Below are 24,378 nucleotides of genomic sequence, written 5' to 3' on the forward strand. Positions count from 1 at the left end.
TTTAGAGAATTTAAAATGGGTCACACAACAACAATTATATGCACTTGCACAAATGCTCCCAAATATATTTTGAGGTTGCACAGATTAAATTTCGGGACATGTGCAACCAAAATGGTCGCAATTTTGAGCCTTGTTCATGGCCCTAACCCCCACTCACTCACCAGCTACCCACCCATCGGATCCTGTGTCACCCTCACAGTGTCTTTGTGCTCAGTTGCTTGCCACAGATACATCCCCTCCAGACCCCCGCCCATGCATATAATGTGGAGGAGCACTGATATAAATTATGCCAAGCTGCATTAAGAGTCTCTAGTGGGGGTTGTTGAAGAGGGGAATGAATAAAAGGAATGCTGCTGGAGAGCATTTGTTCAAGGAGCTTGTTTTGAGTGCAGCTACTCCTTTTCGCTGTGATGCACACCTCATGTATGTTAAGCTTAAATCCAAGAGACAAACCACAGGTGGCCGTAGACCTGCCTTCTCTAAACAGGGTTTTAAAGTTCCCTGTGAAATGGGAAAATTGGGGAGGTAGGATTGGTTAATCAGTGACTTGCTTGCCGAGTGCATTAAAGAGACTGTCGGTGTTAATGACTGCAATCATGCACACTTGGTGGGCCTTTTTTTCTGCGCTAGTATCACTGTGCATTGCTCTTTTGGCAAGGCCACATTGGTTGATTTGGTTTCAGGAAAAAAAACAATGCGGGTTGTGCTTTGACACAGATGGCTGAAAACCGGCTCTGACTGCTTTTATGTTTATCGCTCTCATCAAAAGAAGATTGTTGAGCGATGAATGAAAGAGTGCGAACTTGTTCACCTTTATAAACATAAGCTTTAATTGTTGGCATCGTCTTAGAAATATGTTTTGTGACACCTGTTACAAGGTAGCAAACTACCTTTTTTGTTTCTTTCAGTTAAGCAGATCTCCAATATATGATTCTACATTAAGACTCCAGTGACCTTTAATGTAACATTCATGCAAGATGGAAAGGATGTCAGTGGGACCTATAATGTTCATCAAATATGTATTCAAACTATAATGTTCATCAAATATGTATTCATAGTATAAGGTTTTATCAAACATTAATGCCAGTTTTGTTTATTCCATGAATAGCACATGCTGCTCTATATTTTTTGAGGAGCATCGACAACCTCAGTGAGCAACTCATGTAGCCGATGTGACATCAGTTAGTAGTGTGACTGATTGGCTTTCTCACATATTGTGTAACTTAACTGTTATGAAAGTGATTTTGTAAAAGATGGTGAGTTGCATTAATCCTTCCAGTCGTATATAGCCGGCAAAAGATGACTGTCTACACTATACTAGTTAAAAGCGTTTTCATCATGTGTATATCTTGCAGGGCAATTTAATCATTAGGGGTGCTCCGATCACGATCGGCTGATCGTTATGGGAATCTCTTCAGTAAAGCTGGTTCTCTAATCAGTGGTTAATTCCATCAGGTGCGTGATTTCACATAGAGCAGCTGTTACTACACAGAGCCGTTGTTAACTGAGAAGATGCACCAAAAAACGCTGAAAATGAAGTGGATTTGCGCATCTTCTCTATTAACAACGGCTCTGTGTAGTAACAGCTGCTCTATGTTAAATCACGCACCTGATGGAATTAACCACTGATTAGAGAACCGGCTTTACTGACGAGATGCGCATTAACGATCGGCCGATCGTGATCGGAGCACCCCTATTAATCATAAATTAAACCTTTCTCATGTTGTTATGGTCTCAGTAGATACATTTTCATGCACTTTAAAAGTTTTCAAAATAAAGCAGAATTTTGTTTCTTTAAAAAGTAGTGCTGGATTATATACTGGCTCAAATAGTAAACCTGTTTGAATTGTGCAAATGGTATGAATATTTCAAAAACTAGCATACTGTTACAAGTAGCAAAGCAATGTATTGAGAGGGGATCCCTGTTATCTGCTTACACTTCTGACTAATGGTTGGAGAACTTATATTAACACACTACTAATTTTTTAACTAGGCAAATAAACCAACTGTAAACGGGTATTAACAGAAGTCAGAGATGCTGAAGACTGACATAAAGAGGAAAAATTACTGTACCAGGCAGAACAAACTCGCTGTTCACGATGCACAAAATACTGGAAGAAAATCATCTTCTGTCAGAGAGTAAATTTCTGTTCTCATTCAGCCTGTGTGCTGTTTTTGATTTGTGCCATTGTTTAATATATATGATTTCACAAAGCTACGACCAGACCATTCTGATTTAGCTTTAAATCTTGAATGAATGACAGATTCTCAATTTTTAACTAGTCAACTTGAAAATGTAACTACAAACCTATTCATGTAACTTTTTATTTGAAGGTAATTCAAAATGACTGAAGATGTAACATCAGTAGACTTATGAACCATAAATGTTCTGTAAAAACAATCAACAGCAGCTTTCAGCCTGTCATCATGATGCAAACATGTAGGGCTGGGACAACGCGTCGAGGTCATCGATGACGTCGATGCAAAATATGCGAATCGATTTGTCGACCTGTTTTTATTTCTCTAAAAAAAAGTTTGCAAAACATTTACCTTATGTGCGCTGAATATACGCGATGGCCGGATCAACAATCATGTCCAACGTTATATAACCAATCCAGGGGTTTTTCTGCATTGATCTTTTTTTTGGCGGCTGTCAAAGCCTTATTTGATCGGTAAGTGATGCCTGACAGGGCGCGTACGAGAGACAGCCCCGGCTGCGCGCGCACACTCACAGTCTTCAAACAACACGAGCACTTCTTGCTCTCTCTCTCCCTTGTGCATATTAATCAAATCATTAAACACGATAGAAAAAGACCAAAGAAAGACCAAAGTTTCACACGCGCTCGCGCTTCAAACTACACAAGCGCTGTCTTGCGCTCTCTCTCTCTCTCTCTCTCTCTCTCTCTTTCTCTCTCTCTCGTGCATCTTAACCAAAATCAATAGACACGATAGAAATTAGAAAAAGGGCGGAACGCTAGACATCAAGTTGTTGGTATTTTCAGCTGAAAGAAGAACTTTTTTTTTCAGTAAGCTATGCCCTATGTGTTCAGTGAGCTTGTTTCAGTAAGCTATGTGTTTTCAAGGCTTCAAGGTTTTATTGAATGCTATCTCTATACAAGTGCAAGGTATTTTTTAGGTAGTCTTTTATTTTGTAATTTTAAGAGCAATAAACATATATTGCAATGTTAAGGAATTCATGTATTTTTTTCATTCAGATATGTAAATCAACATGTATAAATTGTTAGTAGTCAATTAATGGGGAGATAATCGAAATCGAATCGGCCTGAAAAAATGTATCATTAGATTAATCGATGGTTCGAAAAAATAATCGCTAGATTAATCGTTTAAAAAATAATCGTTTATCCCAGCCCTACAAACATGACATTTCAGACATACAGTAGTAGTTCTTTACATGTTTTTGTTCGATTACTATGCTTTTCCATTGTTTTTTCTATTAACATGGATGCTTTTGCCTGTTGTGCTCACATCTCTTGCAGCATTTCATGCATGAAACGGCATTTTTAAAATGCAGCACACAAGTTCAACTCCTATCTTCATGCATTTTTTGCTATTTCACTACTCGCGTCACATCGTTGTCAACACAGAATCGCATTCTGTTTATATGGCACCTAGTGATATATTCTACTCTTGGTCCTTCACAGAGCACATCACTTGTGTTCCGACAAGTGGTTAGATCATTCTTTTCTCTTTACTGTAAACTCTAGGGGTGGGAATCACCAGAGGCTCCACAATACAACATTATTACAATGCTTGTCACAATACAATATTATTGTAATTTTAAATATATTGGGATATTGAATTGATGTTTGAACTTAATTGCATTGCTTTTATTTTATCCTCATTCCAAATGATCAGAAAAGAGAGAACCAACATTAAAATAGGAGAAAGTACTAAATTATTACTATATAGTAGTAAAACGCATGTGAACAATAGCCTACTTTTTGATCAGTTCATCAGTAATATTCTGGAAATACATATTGAATGGATGTTTGAACTTAAATGTTTTTTTTGTCTTTTATCTATATATATATATATATATATATATATCTATATATATATATATATATCTATATATATATATATATATATCTATATATATATATATATATAATCATTCCAAATTATCAGAAAAAGAAAAACCAACAATAAAGCAAGAAAGAGAGAAAGTAGTAAATTATTATTAAATTACTGTTCCATAGTAAAATGCATGTACCTATTTTTTGATCAGTAGACCAGCTATCTGCCCGATCAGGTATCCAGGTGACAGTTTATAGTTCTTGAGTATGGTACCTCTCATTACATGGCACCGTGCACCACCCCACACTGACTGTACTTTGTCTGCAGGCTTTTTATTAATTGTCTTTTTATTAGCCATTTGGCCATTTTTCTCTCACAGAACTCACCATTTACTTGCACGCTATGAACTGAACTGCTTCCGCATCAATGACACGATAGCTCACTTGCTCTGTCATTTCCGTGAACACTTTGTTCAAGGAAACAAGGATGTTGTTCATGTGTTCACGTCCTTATTTAGTGAGACAGCAGACGCTGAAATCACCGCGAGCGTTTCAGTGTGTGTGTTCATAAAGCGCGTTTCAGCGTGTGACACGCTTCTGCTCCATTGATTAACAGAGACACGCAGAACATGCAGGATTCATATCTTAATGGACTGTTCCGGCTTAATATTTACAGATATTAGTCCATATCGTGATTTTATGTAAGTGCAATGACCTATTTTTAATAAATTCTAAATTTGGCAAATTCCGTGCCATTCCCGCGTTAAACTGTAAAATCCGTTTTTATGACTGGATTCCGCGATTCCCTCTGCGTTTTCTGCATCGCGGAAATCATAGGGCCCTAGTTGTGGAATGCCAGCTCTATCTTGCAATTGACAGTTGGACACACACCACGACATTCTCTTTACGTTTGTCCGCGCCCTCAAATCAAAACACTGCTGACTCCTTGCATTATGCGATTTCAGACTCCGCGCTTGTGTCTCCTTCCACTTTGTGGGTGACGTAAACTCGCTGTGTCACAAGCATTGCGAAAGAACCTGACGTGAGATTTAAAATAAACTAAAAGAGGCTTCGAGGCAGAGGAATTTGCCTCGATCATTTTTTGCAATCGAGTTACTCGAGGAATCGTTTCAGCCCTATTACAAATGGACATCTGAATCGATACCCAGCCCTAGTATTCAATGTTTTTTATTTTTAAAAAACTAAATATTATGAATGCTTTTGTAACTGCAGGTTAAATGCATTCATGTCTCTCTGAGCTGAAATACATGGTGTAAATAGGCCTACATCTAAATGTCTCTTCAAATGCAGCTTCTGTGTTTCCTTTGCATTGCAAAGATGAATTTTGATATTGCTATTACTTATTGGTAGCAGCCCAAATGTCTTATTTCAACTGATTGATTAAATAAAAGAATTTGACTCAAAAGATGACTCACAATTTTAGAAAAAAAAGGCTTTACAAAGGTAAAAATACCCATTAAATGTAATGATCAATTTAAACTTTTTGGAACCGATTAATTTCTCTCACTGCTGTGAACTGCACACAGAATATGAAGTATATCAAAAACAAGTTTCACATACAAAAGACCTGAATAATGTTTGCTGCCGAATTATCCACTAACCTAGTTTGATATTTTTGACAATTGTTTATACATATATTTTTCATAGTTGTTGTTTATTTTTCTTTATAATGAAGTAGTCTGTATTTAGTCGGTTGTGAAAGAATGGTTATCAGTTCCACACACAGAGATATAAATTCTACTTTTTTTTTTTTTTCACTTCACTGGTAACGGATCTTAAGTTTGCAGCAGTAAGCTGTGCACTTATTTATTGTGTGGGTTACATTTTGTTCCTTTGTGCAGTGGTTCAGGAGACTTTGTTTCTGTAGAAACCTCAACAACCTGAAAAAATAGTTTTATGTATAGATATTTTATATGTAGTCTTGTTAAAATGGATTTCATAAAATTGGTAAAAAAAAGTATTGTTCAGGAAACGGGTATCTATTGAACATTTTTAAACTATACCCAGCCCTAGAGAAAACTAAACTAGTCTAAACTGACCAGCAGATCAGCATGGTGTCTCTTGAGTATACTCTAGTTTTTCTTGCCAGCATGAGTTATTCTCAATGAAGGGTTGGGACTTGTGGCAATAACTTGCCCCAGAGTGGACCTTTATTGAGATTTATTATGCAGCACAGTGGTCGCACAGTAAACCACACTTTTCACATGCTCTAGGCTTTTTACCCTATATAACTTGGGCTATGAATCACTGCAATCACAGGCGGATGTTATGTTGCCAGAGTTTTTGTTGTTCACCCAGTACAGTCCTGAGGGGTGTGGTGCTCCAGAAGGAGCCACTCTGGCACTTCACCACATCTGTCACTCTCCAAAGAGAATTGGGTGAACGGTCAGCCTGCCGGCATAGACACCAAATCTGATCATAGGGATTCAAATTTGCTGCTTTTTGCATGACTCTGTAGGATCTCCCACCCTCCCCTGCTGATGCAGCAAGAGTAGCATAGCACTTTGGTGAATAGGGACTGATTTATGGCTGCATTTTTGAGACTCCTCTTCCTGCTCTTAACTAGAGCTGTGAAGCGATTAAAGCTGTGGTGCTGTCACCCACAGGCAGACATCTCCTCCCAGTCACTCCTCCTATTAAGATTAGCTGTGGTTGGAATGATCAGCCTGTGTCACCACCTTTTGGGCTTCAGGACAAAAAAAAAAAGTTAACAATGGTTAAGTTCACCTCAAAGGGGGATGTCTGCTTTTTTTATAAAAAAAAAAAAAAAATCTATGGTCTTTTTCATTACCTGTGGAATGAATGTTTATTTTGTGTAGTTTTTAGCAGTGACTATATACTTTGGTATTGCCTTACAGGAAGCATTGACACCTTCTGCCATGGTACATGACTACTAGCTCATTATGAAGTTATCTAGTTTTCATTAGGATCGTTTTAGCAGGCATTTGGAGAGGCCTAGGGAAAGAGGAAAATTGGGGGTTGGGTGAATGGAAAACCAAACGGGAGGAGCTTGAGACGAGGGTGGAAATTTTTTATCTTGTGGGGTAGTTGATGTTGAGGCGGCACATTCCTCGCCCACCTCCCTCTCATACATATGTAACACAACCTACATGTGCGTATTAATTCACTAATTCATATACACACATGGAGATAGTTGTGGCAGAGTAAGACATCTTAGCAGGCCGCATTTTCCCCACCCTTGCCAGGTTTAATTCACATCTACACAATTCCCCCTGCTCATCTAATTACCTCTCAATTGGGATAAGCAGGTTGGGAAATCAAAGTGTATATGAATTTACACCTTACTCGTACTCCTCTAAAATGCTTCAGAAACACAAAAATGCATCTGGCAACAGGGCTGGTTTTAAGACTTGACTTGAGCAGGTGGGCTGCCTGCTTGTGTTCCTACATCTGCCTGCCTAGTATGGCAGCTGCTGTTGTTTAACTACCACTGCTGCTTCTGCAGCCTCACTCTAAACTCCTTTGTTCTTTCCCCACCATCAACAAATTGTAAAGAATGAATGAATTTAGGCTTGGTGCCTGTGTGTGATGGCCCTTTTGTTTGGAAACAGAAGGAACAGAGGGTGGGGGCTGGGATCAAAGGTTGGCAAAGAGTCCGTTACAACTGATTTAACTGTAAAAATAAATAAACCGATAACACTGTCTCACCACCATTCAACTGTTCTTGCATCTCTCAACAGCTGTGACTCACTGGCTAAAAATTTTGCAGGGTGGTTAAAGTTAACAAAATGGAAGAGGCTTTCTCTCACCTAGAGCTATTGTGTTAATACTCCCTCTCTCTCTCCCTTCCTCTCCAGGTCCTGTAACCTGACTTTGCCTGACGCTGCATTCTCTGAGAGAATTAAGGAAATATGGAGTGACATGTTGCAGATTAGTTAGCAGATTAGCGGCTTTGAGGACATCCACCTCTGTGTGAGCACACATTCCCTGTCCTGCTTCTGAAGCTCGGCTGCATAGCAGGAGCTCTGCAGCCATGGCTGACCCAGGCATGATGAGCCTCTTCGGAGACGATGGGAATCTGTTCTCTGATGAGTTGGAGGGCCTGGGGGACTGTGGCTACCCCCAAGGTCAGGCAAATCCCATGAGTCAACAGATGCCTCATGAGCGCCAAGGCTACGGGCAGCTCCCCTCTTCTATTCACCTCTCCTCACCTGCTGTACCTGGACAGGCCAAGCTTGGCCACCATTTTGATCATTTCAGTCAGTATGAGCAGCCCAAGATGCATCCAATGGACCAGCAGGGGGGCCGGATGATGGGGAACGGGCCAGTAAATGGCATGTCCTCCCCTCAATCTCGCTATCATGGTCCTCCGCCTGGTTCAGGAGGGTCTGCAGGGCATCATGTCTACCCAGGAGCACAAGGAGATGGACGGAGCCAGTCGTTCTCAGATGGTGGAAATGCGTGGGGTGCTCAAGCTATGCAGGTGTCCGATCAAGTTAGACCCCCTTTCCAGCAGCAAACACCACAAGCCTCGTCTCACCAGCACAGCCCTGCCGGACCACAAGGACATGCCCACCAAATGGGCCCTTTTATCGGCCGTGGTGACTATGGCATGCAGGGCCACAACCAGACCCAAACACCTCCCAGAATGAACCACTTTCCCCAAGGCCTCCCTCAGGAAGTCAATCATTTCATGGGTCAAGTGGGGATGACTCAGAATCCTGGCATATCGGGACCCCCCATGCGTCAACCGGCACAGCCTCCTCAGCAGCATCAGCTACCCAATCAGCAATTTCTCCACAGGCCTGGCCAGGGTCCTGTTCATCCAGAGACTGTACCCAGCCACAACCCCCAGTTCCCACAAAGCCCTTCACGACAGCAGCAGCAGCAACAACAGCAGCAGCAGGTGGTCATGGGCGGAAGACCCCACCAAAACATGGGATATAACATGCACAACCAGCAAGTCCCTTCTAACACTGTAAACAGCTCAGGGCAGTACCCTCCCTATCCTTCATATGGCAACATTAATCAGGGATTAGCCAACACTTCAGGGATGAGTCCCAACTTGAGCCTTACCACCAACAGCAACCCTAATGCTCCCGTGACCCAGGTGCAGCGCTACCCTGTCCCGACAGGGCCCCAGTGCTATCCATCACCTGGGGCTCAACAGGGACCAATGCACCAGCAGCCCATTCATGTGAATCAAATCAACACCCAGCCTATAAATCCAGCTCAAAACCAGGCTACAGCACAGCAGAAATTGCAGCAACAGCATTTACAGCCCCCACCTCAGGTATCATATGCCTCGCCTCCTTCCATGTCGCCCATGAGGAACCTGGCTACCCCTGCAGGCACCCCTCCTCCCCAGCAGGGCCGCCCACCCAGTGCAGGTTTGGGAACTGATGTGGGTGGCTACCCCGTCATGCCGCATCAATCTCAAGGCCCAATGTCTCTTGCCCAGAGAGGAGCCTGCCCAATGAATGCATCTCAGCAGCATCCCCACCAACAGCTGGCATCACATCCCTCACACCCACATCCTCCACCAACCCAAATATACGCTGCTTTGTCACCCAATCACAGGGCCACTGGTGCTCAAGGAAGACCTCCAGCAGGACCAGGTGCGAACCACACAGAGCCGCAGGATCAAAGGCTGCTTGCCCAACAAGCTCTGCACCAGCAGCTGCAGACACCCCCATTGCCTTTCCAGCAGCAACAGCTGCAGCAGGTGCACACCCCTCCCTCAATTCCCCCGTCACAAACACATCTGGCTATGCACCACCAAAGCTCCCCTCCATCTCAGCATGCATTGGCACCTCCTCACCAGTCGCCTCCATCCATGCAGAGAGTGCCTCACATGCAGGTGAGTTGTGCAAATGAAGCATGCCTTCCATTACCATTAAAAGTCTTTTGGAAAGTCAATGTTGTGAACGTGGGTGGCAGAAGGCCCATTTGAGGGTTACTCTTACCGGCTATGGTGCTGTCTGTACCCCACAAGTGTGAAAAGTGATTTTTGCAGCTGTTTGTTTGCTCCTCGCGGCATAACTGGCCCCTCCCCAAGACACAGGCGCCACAGTGCTAATCTCCTAAACCCCACCCCTCCCCCCTTCCCACTCTGAAGGGGAAATGCTCCCTTCCTGCTCGCAGTAAGCATCACTCTCCTCCCCCGTCTGCACTCCTTCCGTTCCCCGCTTGCTCTTGCTCCCTCTCTGTCGGCATCATTTCTGTCTCTCTCGCTCTGTTCTTTCTGTTTGCTTTGCCTGTCTCAGAGGACTCATGCGTGAGTTAATGGCGTACAGCAGGATGCGTCCTGTTGGGAGGTTGGAGGAGGGAGCCAGTGGGAAAGGAAGGTTAGCAGCTCTCAATAGCTGTGTGTGTCACGTGCTTCTGATGCCATTAGCTTGTTTTGCTCTGAAAGCCTCTTTCTCTGGTGACCCATTCACACACAATGGCTGCTGTTATTTCAGCAAGCACATTCTGCTCATAGCATTTTTGTGTCTCTTTATCTCACTCATACCACCGTTAACAACCATGGCTCAATGTCAGTGGTGGTGTCTGGCTGATTGTGTGATGATATCAAAGTTTTGTGGTTGACTTTTAAGGTCAGTCAATATTAATTCATACACCTCACTTGTGACCTAGATGCAGCACGTAGACTTGAGTGAAATACTTTCACTATAGATAAGACCTCTTTTTTGTCCCAATCATGAATTGCCTAAAGACATTTAATCCTAACATCTTTTATATCTACTATGGTGTGATTTGACTTGAAGTTTGCTAATGTTGCTGATCTTATTGTGAACAATTAATCTGTGAATACTATAGATTAAAAAACAAATTATAAAACAATTAACACATTTTAACGAAGCTTTTTCTGAAATTAATCATGATAAATTTCTATGAAATGGCCGTCTAAACCCCCCCCCCCCCATATTACACCATTTACTATAGCCATTATAGTATAATTGAGAGCTATCAATTTGAACCTTTTTAGACTTAAAAAAAATATAAACTTCTAATTTAAGTGAACTTAAAGGGTCATGAGACCCAGGACTACTTTTTCTGAGATTTTAGCAGAGGTGGTATGTGTTGCACATCAGAGAAGACAATGTTAGCATCCAATAATTTTAACTGTTGGAGAAAACTGGTTAATTTTAACCTTTTTTTGCGCTGTTTTCATCATCTGGGTTTAAAATCTACATTTTATTGACGTCACAATTTGTGATATAACCATGAGCTATAGTACATTGATGACGCGTCTTATTAAATTATTCATGAGACTGCATGTTCTTATCCTACGATAAGAAGAGGCTTCACTTAATTATTCACAACAGCATGTGTTGATTTGCTATTACAGACGTATCAGACTGTGAGATGACATTACATGAGAGAAACGTTCATGGACGTGCACTGAAGCTGAAGAGCTGAATGAAAACCCGTGAACTGAAATGCTTTGCTAGCAGCTTATTTAACTCAAGGAAGCACATTTTATTCAAAACATATTACAACTTAAGTACAAAAAGACAAATGCACAAGTGAACTTGAACTAAGTTACATGCTAATCAGAATGTGTAACTTCTGTTGTGTATGTAATCTCACAACAACGCGCTTAAACACGAAAACTAAACCAAAATAATTCACAATTTTATTTTAATATTCTTTTTATAGTAAGTGTTATATATATGACAGTCGCAATCATAAATATTAATGTTATGTGCTGCTGTTTGTGCTCTATGCGCTGAGCTACAGATGATCACTGGTAAACTGAAGTGCTCTTAACCAAACAAATTCTATAGGAGATAAATCCGATATATATCCGTAAAATAAACACTATTACAATATACGATTGCACCAAAGGCTGCAAATGCACAAGCTAACTTAACTTTGTTCAGTCTGGCTCCATTGTTAATGTGCTCATGCATAACAATGCACTGAAACGCAGCCGCACAAAGTTTCCATAACATTATTTTACAGTATGTTCTCATAATTTTATGTAGTCTACATGACCGACTTCCCCTGCACTTGTTGCACTTGAACTGTCTTTTCCTTCTCAAAGTTATTCCAATATTTCAAGCAATTCAAATCCACCATGGTGAATATTGCTGTTTTTGAGTTTCCCTGAAGGAAATGGGCTAATGCATTATTTATCTGCTTTATATCGGCCAAAACATTTTTTTTAAATGGATTTTTAAAAAATGACCTCACAATTCTTGGTTTTATAACTGATCTTACAGTGAAGCAGCAGACCTCTCTGGCGACATAATAGACATCTCCAATCATTGAGTCTTAACACTGATAATTTCTTAGAAATGACTGCAAGCTCAATATCAGATCTGTCTCCAATTCACAACCGAGGTTCTGGTCCTTACATTTTTTTTTTTTTTAAACGGTCTGTTTTACTCAAAAGTATGTCACAATATGAAATTAATTTGTCAGTTCCTTTACATCATGACTTCATTACTCTGTTATAGACCAGCTGAGACAACATTTATTGATATCCGGTTATCTCATCAAATTTCTGAAATTTCAATGGTTGTAGAAAACTATTTGGGGCGGGAATAAATAGTTCAAGTTCTCTGTTTTGTTATTCATATTAGCCCCTATACTTGAAGTTGGCATGAGGTAAGTCAAATGTGGTACACTTCTCAGTGTGCACTTCTCAAGCTATCAAAGAAGCATAGCCCCACTGATCTATAATAAAGAACTGGATTGCTCAGGACATCATGAATGTGAAGCCACCGTCATCATATTGGTAATCCCTAGTATTCCCATACATTCCATTGAATTAATAAGAAATCTTACGAATTTAATGAGAAAAAAAATAGCGTAACAAGTCAATGTTTTTAAATCTGAAGTATCGATGTACATTCTAACAATGCAAACACCCATGTAATGATTTAAACATTGGTTAAATTATTTATTTAGCAAACAACATGTAAACGGTAATGTTAGTAATTATTTGTGCGGTCTTGGAGAGTCTGAAATAGATGTTGCTCTATCAGGATGTTAAATATACACAATTTATCCAGAGAAATAACTGACTTCATACAGTAAGGACATGAAGCTTAATTTCAAGATGGTAAGCTTTACATTTCAGTATAATGCCAGTCCCTCCAGAAAAACGCGGATTTTTCTTGTGATTGTTGCGGGCAAAAATCCTTGATTTTGCGGCACATTTTCTTAAAAAATGGGATGGAATATGCGGGATATTTTTGCAATTTTATGCGATGAAATTGCGTGAACTTTTTTGCACTAGGCTACAACCTTAATGTAAAGAGTAATTTCTTATTACTTCCTATGATAAGCGAGCATACTAAATCGCAGAATATTTTTGTTGCAATCTCTTACTGCAACGTTAATATTTGACATACTACTAATATAATTACAGTTTTTGGTACTGTTCTGTAACAAAAAAGTGCAATCTTACAACTGTAAAGTTGCATCAACTTCTGAATGAAACTACAACAGTGTTAGTAGCCTAGTGAGAGGGGGGTGTTAGGGCAATCACCTTTTTTTCTCGATTTCATCAAACCGCAGTTTTCGCAAGTTCTCGCACTATAATTTGTCTCCACTGTCATGTAACAAATCGGACAACTGCTTTGCGCGTTCTTTTGTGCTTATTTTTTTTGGCAAATAAGAATGATTTGCGCGCTTCAAGTTTCAACCTGGTTTCACCGCGGGGTTTGCAGATGATGTTCACGTCACGTAATTACATCACTTCAAAATGTTCCCATGGCAATGGGGGAAAACGCAAAATTTTTCAACTTTCTGCTATGATATGTGTGTTTTTGCAACAAAAATACAGAGATGATGAAATCATGCTAGCCCCGCATATTTTGCTTCCTGAAATCGGCAATTTTTGCGGCAAAAGAGCGGCGTATTTGAAAAAATCCGACCCCGCATAAATATGCGGCCTTTGGCTGATTATGCATTAAATCAAGCGATCGCATAATCGCGTTTTTCTGGAGGGACTGTAATGCAATATACTAAGAGGCTATTGAATATTGAGGCTATTATATTAACATTAATTTCTGATACTTATAGGTTCATATCTAATAATTTCTGAATTGCGTACATAAAAAAATTGGCTATATTTTGTGCTGGATTGGTCACCTGTGTCTGCAGTGCGCAGCAGACATACCGACCTAAATGGTTTTAAATACGTCGCGTATCCTGCACAAAAAGACCATAAACATTGCAGATAACACCTGAAGTAAATATTAATTTACAACATGAAAAACATGACTGATTTGTTTCGAAACGGTCAGTGATTTGCATGTGACTCAATGGTGCTCTCTGCTGGTTGGGATTAGTAAGATGGCAGATAGAAAACTTCCGGTAGCTTCACTGCCTTTTGGCAGTTTAGAACGCGATGAGCAATTCATATATAGATCAGTGCATAGCCCCCATTTACACAGTTTAGAATGTACAGCACTCAACTCTCGCACTATTAATTAAACAGCAGAACTGTGTCACTCATGGAATATTGAGAGGTTTGATGAGAAATGAATGTGACCTTTAAGTAGAGCAGTGCTTCATCCGATGGAACATACTCTTCATTGTGGCTCCAGTCAAACTAGTACGAAGCGCAAGTGTTCACAGCATCACACTGGGGTTTAAGAACTAAAATATAAGTGCATATGGGAATCCATGAATGTATACCATGTTTATGATTCCTTTATTTCTTAAGCAGTTCATGCAAGGTGCCAGCCTCCTGAGACTCTGTGCTGACAGCAACTGCATGTCGTCGTAGTTGTCACACTCTCTTCAGATGTTAGCAGAACAGTACTTTACTAAATATTCCCCAGGAGGGTATTGTCTTATGCTTGCACTTGCTGCTCTTTAATTTGCGCAAACAAATTGTTGTAAAAGGAAGTTGCAACACAGAATGGGTAAAATGGCAAGTGCATAAATGTTCTAGTAACTGTCTGACTTGTTGATATTTGTTAAAACTCTAACTTAGCATCTTTTCATTGTCCAATTTAGAGGTTGTTACAGCCTCAGAGCTTCGTAAATTAATGTGACACAGAGGTCGAGAATCCTTTGCTGTGCATTGGCATCAAGTTTTTATTCTGTGGGAGTTTTATTTGGAGTAGTTAGCTGCTAGTAAGTAGCTTACAGTATCTAGATGTTTCAGTGCCATAAATTTGTAGCTAATTTAGATTTGCTCTCAGCCAGAAGCAGACTGCAAAGTTCAGCAGCAGTGAGCAATGAATCTTGAAGATAAAGTTTAGCAAGGGTTAGGCTCTGTGTCTGGGAGCCAGCTTTTCATCAGATGAATTGGGTGTTAACTCATGGGTTCGCCTTGCAAAAAGCCTGCCGTGCTGAGCTGAAGTGCAGTGCTCCTTCGGGGAGTATTTAGCTCACCGAGTGAGCACTTTGCCTGCTAGATTAACTGACACGTCAGTCTCGCCCTCCGAGAGATGAAATCCTATATTAAACATATTGTATTCAGGACTGCTGCTGTCAAATTAGAAATGCAGAGGGCATGTACGGTAGGCCTATTGTCATTTATGCAATTGATTATTGGGGAGGCTTGGCAAGAAGGGAGACATTTATCCGTTAAAGTGACGGCTGAACACTCGCTGTTCCAGCTGCTCTAACGATCACCTTTGGACTGGGTGTTGGGCCTTTTCTGTGACCTTGCCACTGTTTGGCATGCATGGTGCACCCTTATTTCTCATGCTGTTGTTTACAGGAAATATGCATTTCATCACCACAATGATGTGGTTTACAAAGTCTTTTGTTTTAAAACCAAACTGCATGGTATGCAATACAACTCCAGACTAGAATCAACACATGACTTATAGAGAATACACAATATTCTTCCTGATTTGCCAGGATGGAAACTGATTTCACCAGGCCAGGTTTTTTTCTTTTTTTGTGTGTATGCCTTTTGAAAGCTTTAGCATATTGCATTCAGTTTGCTGGCGTCTAAAAATGAGGCATTTATATAGTATAGATATAATTTATTAGTGTCATAATGCCACAGGCCCATCTGCTGCAGTGACTCTGGGAAGCTGGACACTTAGCACAGCTGCCAAAATGTTTCCTGTCAGTCTGTCTTTGCCACGAATGGAGAGGGGAACAGAGATAACTGCAAAGAGAGAAGCAAAACCGTTGCTGCGTTAATTCTACCAAGCTACAGCTAACACTGGTACTAATGGGAGCAAAGGGACTCAAACCGAGTAATGTGGAATGCCTTAAGGGCCAACAGCAGCAGAGACAGCTGTTTGAGTACATTAAAGTGTGATTATGCGTTTATTCACATTTCCCCCACTTATCCTAGCATTTCTGGGGGGGTAAAAAAAAATTGCTACTTGATATATGTGATGCAGTGATGCCATGAGCTTTGTTTGGCTTCTCTGTGGCTGTGAGATATGCAAAAATGCAAGAAGGAAATCCTCTAATTCTGTTTCCTGCCTTGCTTTTATTTCTTCATTCTTTGTTCTAACACATCTTCCTGTCTCTCCTTATCATCAGCATTCTCCATCAGACCCTTCCCTGGAGATGATAACATCCAGTAAGACACCTGCCTCGGGCCCAAACCTCCAACCAGCCAACTGTGACATACAGCAGACGGAGAGCGAGCTCAAGCCGAAAAAGAAGAAAAAGAAGAAAGCCAAGGCGAGCGAAGGCCAGGAGATTAAGGACATCAGTGGTGAGGCTTCTCTGATGAACGAGGGAGACTCTCTTTTGCCTCCCATGGAACAGTCTGTTGTTGAAAAGAAGAGCAAAAAGAAACCAAAGGAGAAGGAGCCCAAGGAACCGAAAGAGCCCAAGACTCCTAAAACCCCGAAGACACCCAAAGAACCAAAGGAACCTAAGGAGAAAAAAGTGAAGACTGTCACACCGAAGCCTAAGAGCTCCAAAAAGTCCAGGTATGTGAAATTGAGCTTCTTGTAGCCTTTAAAAATCATGTCTCATCTACAGCATTTTATGTGTTAGAAGTAGGGGTGTTACGGTACACACGTGACTGTTGGTATGTACCTCAGTTTTGATGTCACGGTTTGGTACAGTTACAGTACAGCAGGGGAAAACTAATTTTATTTATTATTTATTTTTTTCAACAGTGTTTTACTGGAGAAATTGTTCTTTTTAATAAATTCAGTTATAATGCATAGCTTATGTTCTAAACTATAGACCAATATGGCGTAGATGTCACAGTTATGTCACATGCAGCTGTGTGCGCAATGTGTTGGCAGAGAAACACTAAGAATAAGTGGAAAAGAATTCACTAGAAAGATTTCTTTTTTTTTTTTTTTTTACCTTTGGCTGTCAGAATCGGAATGCAAATAGTTTTTATAGAATACTGTCTTCAAAGACAGCATTTGAAGCTAAACGCAGATGTTTAAATGGGCAGACCTGCTATGATTACTTTTAAAGCATACATTTGATTTAAACAATAGGCCTACATAATATTCTCACATGCTGTTCATAGCAGACTTATTGTATTAACTTGGCCCTTCAGTTACAGCATGAAAATATTTCAGTTACAGCATGAAATAGTCCTCCCCCCCCTTGAACAATCATAAATTGCACATAATGCATAATGCATTCTCATTCATGCTTGTTTCCTTATCATTCAAAGGTGTATATAACTCAAGTATAGTACTGTTACGCAGATATATTTGCATACTGGGAATACGCAAAATAGCCAAATCTGTAACTATAGACACTTTATTCTGCAGTAAAGATATATACCTTCATACTGCCCAGCCCTATGAGTATGTAGTATATTATTTTGCTAAATGCTCTTCTTTGAAATGTATTATGAGCTGTTGACTTGCTTGAGGTAAATGAAATGCTAGGTGACATATTTTTGTTAACAAGCTGTTTTGTTGCAGTCTTTCCACAGTTGAAATGCTGATTGAGCGATTACATGAGGTCTGAGATGTTGAATCGTGTTTATTTCACATTAAAACGTGTAGCAAATAGGAAGAAATGATGGCACTGGCACTTGTACAGCGATCTGTTGCCACATACACATTTACTGTTAAAATTTCCTGAAAAAAGGACATCATTTGAAAGATGAGACTGTTTCTTATCAAAAGTAACCAAATATAAATCTGAAAGTTTCTGATGAAGTTCCGCTTGTGCAGTGGTTAAAACAATGTTGTATTTGCTTGGTTCACATGCATACCGATCCAAAAGCCCCGTACCAAAAATTCAGTATGAATACGTTTACTGTTACACCCCTAGTTAGAGAGTTTAAATGTTGCAGATGTGCCCCATCTTTACTTGAGCTTCCAAACGTGAGCTCTTCATCTTTATTGTTTGTACCCCCTCGTGAACGTGTGGCTGGAGACACAAAGCCTCATGTGATCATGTAGTTCACTGAACTGTAGATATGTTTAGAACGTGTTGTTTTCTACATCTGGTACAAGCTGATGGTGCTGTATCAGAGTTCAGTCAGTTCAGAGGTGTCATGGGTGGTGTTCTGTTTTATTACGCTTTTGAGACACAAGGAATTTGATCATGTCGAAGACTTGCTTCAGCTTTATTTTACTTTGAATTGCAAGTGCTAACCCACAAACTTGACACCTTTTTGATAAGACCTTCGCTAGTTACCTAAACTTCATTCTGGAGGCCCGTGAAAAGATACTTGCATCTCATCTTTGCTGGTCTTTTGTTCTGTGAAGTCATTAGTCAGTCCGGTTGTTAATACGGCCTAAAACAACATATGCTTATCACATTTAAATGCCTTTTTTCCTTTGACCCCCTTCCCCCTCAAATAAGAAATAAAAGAAAATGCATCCATTCTGAATATGCGGAATAAGGTTAGAATGGCCATTTTTTTCTCTAGCGGAGGTAGTAACATGATCTGGCTGAGGAATGTGTCAGCCTTCCCCCTTAACCTCCTCCTTCCCTTCCCCCACCCCTGTCACTCCACCGCCGCTTTCATCCAGAGGAAAAAGGCCGGGCCGAGCAAGCGCATCTGCAGCACAGTGCCAGAGCAGTAGGTCATCTGAAGGGGGAGGAGGGACGTGTGTGTGTGTGTTTGTGAAAAAGGGGAAGAGGATGTTTCCATTCAAAATGGCACCCAATGCTAGTTAGTCCACAATGCTGTCTCATTAGTCATGCCGGCCTGAATTTGACCAAATATACTACAGAGCTGGATGTGTGGCGTTGGCATGCCCCTGTGGATAGTTTTTTAAACTGTGTGGCCCCATTTCTCAAAAAGTGGGCTGCATATAGCACATCTCAGATTTGATGTATGCCATTCACCCCCCCCCCCCCCCATTTCTGTTTGTTTGTCTTAATGGATCTTTTCCTTGTTTAGTTACTCTTCATGCAAGTGGAAAATGGGAAACTAGGTTGGATGTTAAGTCCTCGTGTCTGTTGGAATTCTTATCTGACAAAGTACAACTATAAATAGTCATTCTCAGACCACACCCAGGGTAAAATGAGTGTCTGTGCGTCCAGGTTTGTTTTCCATATACACACACAGCCATCAAATACTTTAAAAAGATTCCTCCTCAGTGCTGTATTGCATGTGGCTCTTTCCCCCATGAGAGGACTGTTTTGCATTGCAAATACACACCTCTTACCTTCAGGTTCCCAAGCAGCTATAGCAAAGCCCCCCATTTTATTTGGTGGGGTTGTTTTCTGCATCTGCATCACCACCTGACCTGGGTGGGCATTTCTGTTGGCCTTTTGATTTCCATCTCATGTCAAAGCGGAGTCTTTCTCTTTCGCAGATTATCTTAGCTACATCCTGTGCACTCCGATACGAAAACCACAACAGTCGCGGTTGCATAGGAAGTGCTGCAATGTGTGTGTACTGAAAGCTCTTCGCTCGCAGGACCAGCGAGGCTGTTTGCTCACAAGTCTAACTAAAGCACCTTTATGCCAGACTGCTTGCTTATTTGTCCTCAAACAAATAAGGGCTCCAGTGAAGAAAAAAAAAAGTTGAATTCTGTGTGACAATAAACCCTCAAAGACGAAGTGCAGAGAGGTGAATGGCACAACAGAAGGAAATGGCCAGGCATCCAACTTTGTCTTCTGTTTATTTTATCTTTCTAAGACTAGCAGGCCTGTACCACCAGGGCTTGGGAGTTTTCAGTTCCTGTGAAGCCTTGTGTTGCTGCTTTGGTGATCAGACAGGCCATTGGCTCAAGAGTGAGTAAGTGGCATGGTGCTGTGAATGGATTCATAAAGTGTGCTGAACGCTCAGTGTGCAGCCACTGGGGGACAAGCAAGAGTAAAGACGCACATTGCCATCCATCAAAGCCATCCTCGTTTAAAACAATATACCCCCCCCCCCCACACACACACACACTGTGCGCATGAAAGATCAAATTTGACTAAGTAATGACCTTGAAATTAAGGAAATTACAGGTTGTTCTCTAATTTTGATCTCCACTATATGCTGCTTGGTTTTGCACAAGAACATTGAAAGACAAGTCATGTGTGTCACACTGTGTTTGTCTCCGTAATAAACCTGCCTCCTCAGTGATGCTGGGTAGGGAGGAAAAATACTAAAATATGGGCCATTCTACAGAAATTTTCATTTTTGAATATAGCAGCATCGGCCGATATCCGTGTTTAGTAGCACTGATTTTAAGTCAGCCATGTCGTCAGGCAGCCCTGTGTTATTGGTGCGGTGGAAAGTGCTGCTGCCGCATGTGAAGGAACCAAATTCGAAACTTTTGGAAGATTCAAACAACAGTCCTGGGAGATAAAGGGTAGTCAGAGAATTTCACTCTGTAAATGGGGTGGAGAAGTTGGCAGCTCTCACAAACATTGCAGCATGATTGAGGGCTCCGTTACTCCGCCCCGCTCACAGACAGCACCGTGCTCGGAGAGACCGTTGTCCTGGAGCTGCCAAGAACTGTGAATGACATTTTGTTCGTAAGCATGGTTTGATGCAGACAATAACCTGGTTTTAAAATAAAGGTTTCCATCCAACTCATTTGCATTTAGAGATGTCAATATTCGATAATTTCCATGATCGATCGTTGTTTAAATTAACGATCAATTAATAACCTTAATGCTGCAAAATGCGTCTGCAGCGGTATTATGTACAAAAGCCATTTGGAAAAAAAGCTTTCTCAACCAAATTAATAGTAATAGTAATTCGTAATAAATGCTAGTAGCAGGATTGTAAAATGAATAGATGTGATTTATGATCATTTGATAAAATGAAGAAAGCGCGCCATACATCATTTTACTTTGTTGACTGTTTCCCGTCAAGGAGACCGCTGAATGCGCCTCTTTAAATGGTTTCGTATTGCTTGTTGTTGTATTTTAAAATGCATTTGCAATGTTTTCAAATCACACTATAGTATTAAAATTATCCCAAACATAACTGTGGCGCTTGTGGCTGTGCTGCAAATTACCTCTTTTATATATTAAATAATTGGTCAGTTTATTGATTTGGTTGGTTAACTTTGGATAAATGTTTTAATACCATGTGGTGCACAATTAAGATTCGAGAGATGGTTCAAGTCAGTGCTCAATAAATGACGATAAGTTTAGAAATGTTGTGCATCCACTTAGTATTAGTGTGACATTTTAGCATGCAAATGAAGGGGAAAACTTCAAGATATCGGCCCTAAAAATCGGCAGCAGATATCGGCTATCGGCTGACCCTGACCTCTAAATATCAGCATCGGCTATAGAAAAACCCATATCGGTCGATCTCTAGTCCTCATTTACAATTTTCTGAAAGTTTGGGAATATTTTTCCTTTCCCTAAATTTACTACCACCGAAATCTTTTCTAGATCACCTCTGCAATCACGGCTTGCACAAAAGAGCCGCATGTTTAGAAAGCCATGTAAAATGAATGTAAGTTAAACTTTTTAAAAACATCTCAAGACTTTTCCCCATCCCACTCCCTCATATTTAAAAAAGAAAAGGGGGGGGGGGGGGTGTGAATGGCTTTCCACCCTTCATATTAAAATATCCATGCAGACATGATGCTGTTTTGTTTATAGTTTTTTTTAAGCAACTTAATTACAATTGGTTTATAAACATTTTAAATATTATTCTCTTCACAGTCATGTGTATTAATGTTTTGAATGAATGTGCATTGGTAATATTTTGCTAGATTCACCCTCTTGTGGCCTCAGTAGAGTGGCCAAAAGTTTTTCTTCACCCTAGCTGAAATTATGCATTTTAAATTACAATATAATTAAAATTTTGATAATATAGAGGTACAAAATTTGAATTTAGTTTTCAGCTGTTTTGACAAGCCTAAAACACATTATATCATTTAATAAGTAGAGTTATATTGGCCTATTAAGATTTTGGTTTCATCTACCCTGTAAATATATTTTTTGCTATTTAAGAATTGTAGTTTTCAGAGTTAAATCAATAACAATTTTAACAATATTTCAAGTATAGCCCAACCGATATGGGTTTTTTTGAGGCCAATACTTATATTAGGGAGTAAAGAAGGCATTTATCGATATATCAGCTGATATTCTTTGTGTACAATAACCTCCAAATACATCTAGCCAAACCCGCGCTCGCACTGTAAATACCAGATTTTTTTTTTTTTCAAATAAATAGGCCTAATATTTAAAGAGGCGCATTCAGCGGTCAACAAAGTAAAATGATCTCAAATGTACGGCACACTCTTTATTTTATCAGATGATCTTAATCACATCTATTAATTTTTCAGTCCTGCTACTAGCATTTTATTCAAACTAAAACCCATTTAAATCAGGTGAGAGCTTTTTTTTTTCTTTTGGGAGTGGCTTTTGCACAAAATAATACCGCTGCAGACGCATTTTGCAGCATTAAGGTTATCGATTAATTGATCATTAATTTAAACAAACTAACAAACTAAAATGATTTAACCAGCTGTTCTTTGCTATTTGTATTTCTTTCAATAAGTGATGCAACACTTCATAGTTTACTAGAAATATATAGTAAATTGTTGTCCGTAGGATTTTGAAATATCAGAATTTAGCCTTACCTTTACCTTCCAGGACTGTTGTTGAATCTTCCAAAGGTTTTGGCTTGGGGTCCTTGACATGCGGCAGCAACACTTCCCACCTCAACAATAACACGTGCCAGACTTTAAATTGGGACTACTGGGTTGTTGGCTGATGCTGAGATATATATATATATATATATATATATATATATATTTTATATATATATATTGGTCGACCTCTAATCCCTACACAGTGTTAATTGCTCCCTAATTCCTGTGAGCAGGGGAAATCTATTAAAGTTTCCTTCACTTTAGAACATTCATTCACGAATTTCCACTCATCACATTTTAGGTACGATGCAAACAACTGCTTAAAAATAAGTGAAGTGTAAATAAAACACCCAAAAACAAATAAAACATACTTACAGGCTGTGGTGCAGCTACAGCAGATTGACCTGACAAAGTAGAAACTGCTCCGTCTTTCAGCAAAAGCTTTTTGACCCCCCAACCATTTGAATTTCCATTCACTGGAATTATTTTAATATTCTAATGGGCCGCTTTGTGACATCACAAACCCCAGAAAACAATGCTGTAGTCCAAACAAGCCGTTTCTGGTTTCTGCAGCGTTCAGCCTTGTAGCCAATTACTGAGGTCTGTTGATTTCATGAACACAGTGGCCAATCAGAGGTATTTGTTAGAATTGACTCCCTACTCCTAAAGTTGGAGTTTTGTTCAGTGTTTGGGAGTTGTGCATGCTCGCAAATCCTCTCATTAGAACAAACCAAATGTACACAAAATGTAATTAAAAGATTAATTGTGCAAAAGTGTGTAGCTTCACTGAATATAATGGAACTTTGTGAGATCACGAAGAACTGAGATGAGTGACACATTTCTAATGAGTATAAGGGAGAGCACTCCCCACATGCTTTCTAGGCTATACCCCATGAATACATTCACTCATGGATTCACTCTGATAACCATTAATCCAATATTGCCTTTTTCCATTGTGTTGCTTGCTTCAGTTAAGTGAAAGTGGAGGTGCTTGCACAGAGAAATATGTAGGCGAGTGTGGTTGCACATACTGACACGCCCCCCCCCCCATGAGTTAACAAATATGTATGGAATATTTTCGAACAATACCGCAAACTGAAAAAAAACAACAACTTTTAAACACCTGTAAACTATTTAACTTGTAGTATCAAAACTATTTAACGTGTAGTATTAATCAGTCAAAATTCTTGCTTTCAGTTAATGGTTAAACTGTCAAAATGAGCATCCCTAATGCTGGGTAACTGAAAGGCTCCACAGCACGGATGACCTTGTTCTGAGAGCACAAGATCCAATGCCACTGCTTTCACTCAATCTTGCATGCCTACACTGTCCTTTTCCGCCTTTTATCACACACTTGCGGTCCTTCTGCAGAGTCTCTTTCTAGCCCTTCCTCCCATTCCACGCCACAGTTTGTGTTCCTTCTC

At 40.2% G+C, this 24,378-nt stretch overlaps 1 protein-coding gene across 2 annotated transcripts in view; it reads left to right on the forward strand.

The window, feature by feature from the left end:
• The window catches only part of LOC113117056 (chromodomain-helicase-DNA-binding protein 7-like), a 60,310-nt gene that overhangs the window by 11,217 nt on the left and 24,715 nt on the right, over positions 1 to 24,378 (forward strand). For both annotated transcript variants that reach the window (XM_026285450.1, XM_026285458.1), the window contains exons 2-3: positions 7,877 to 9,879; positions 16,500 to 16,897. In XM_026285450.1, the coding sequence (XP_026141235.1) occupies positions 8,053 to 9,879; positions 16,500 to 16,897 (2,225 nt within the window). In that variant the 5' untranslated portion in view covers positions 7,877 to 8,052. The remainder of the gene's footprint in view (positions 1 to 7,876; positions 9,880 to 16,499; positions 16,898 to 24,378) is intronic.

This window comes from Carassius auratus, chromosome 2 (genome assembly GCF_003368295.1).
Source record: "Carassius auratus strain Wakin chromosome 2, ASM336829v1, whole genome shotgun sequence".
NCBI classification, from domain to species: domain Eukaryota; kingdom Metazoa; phylum Chordata; class Actinopteri; order Cypriniformes; family Cyprinidae; genus Carassius; species Carassius auratus.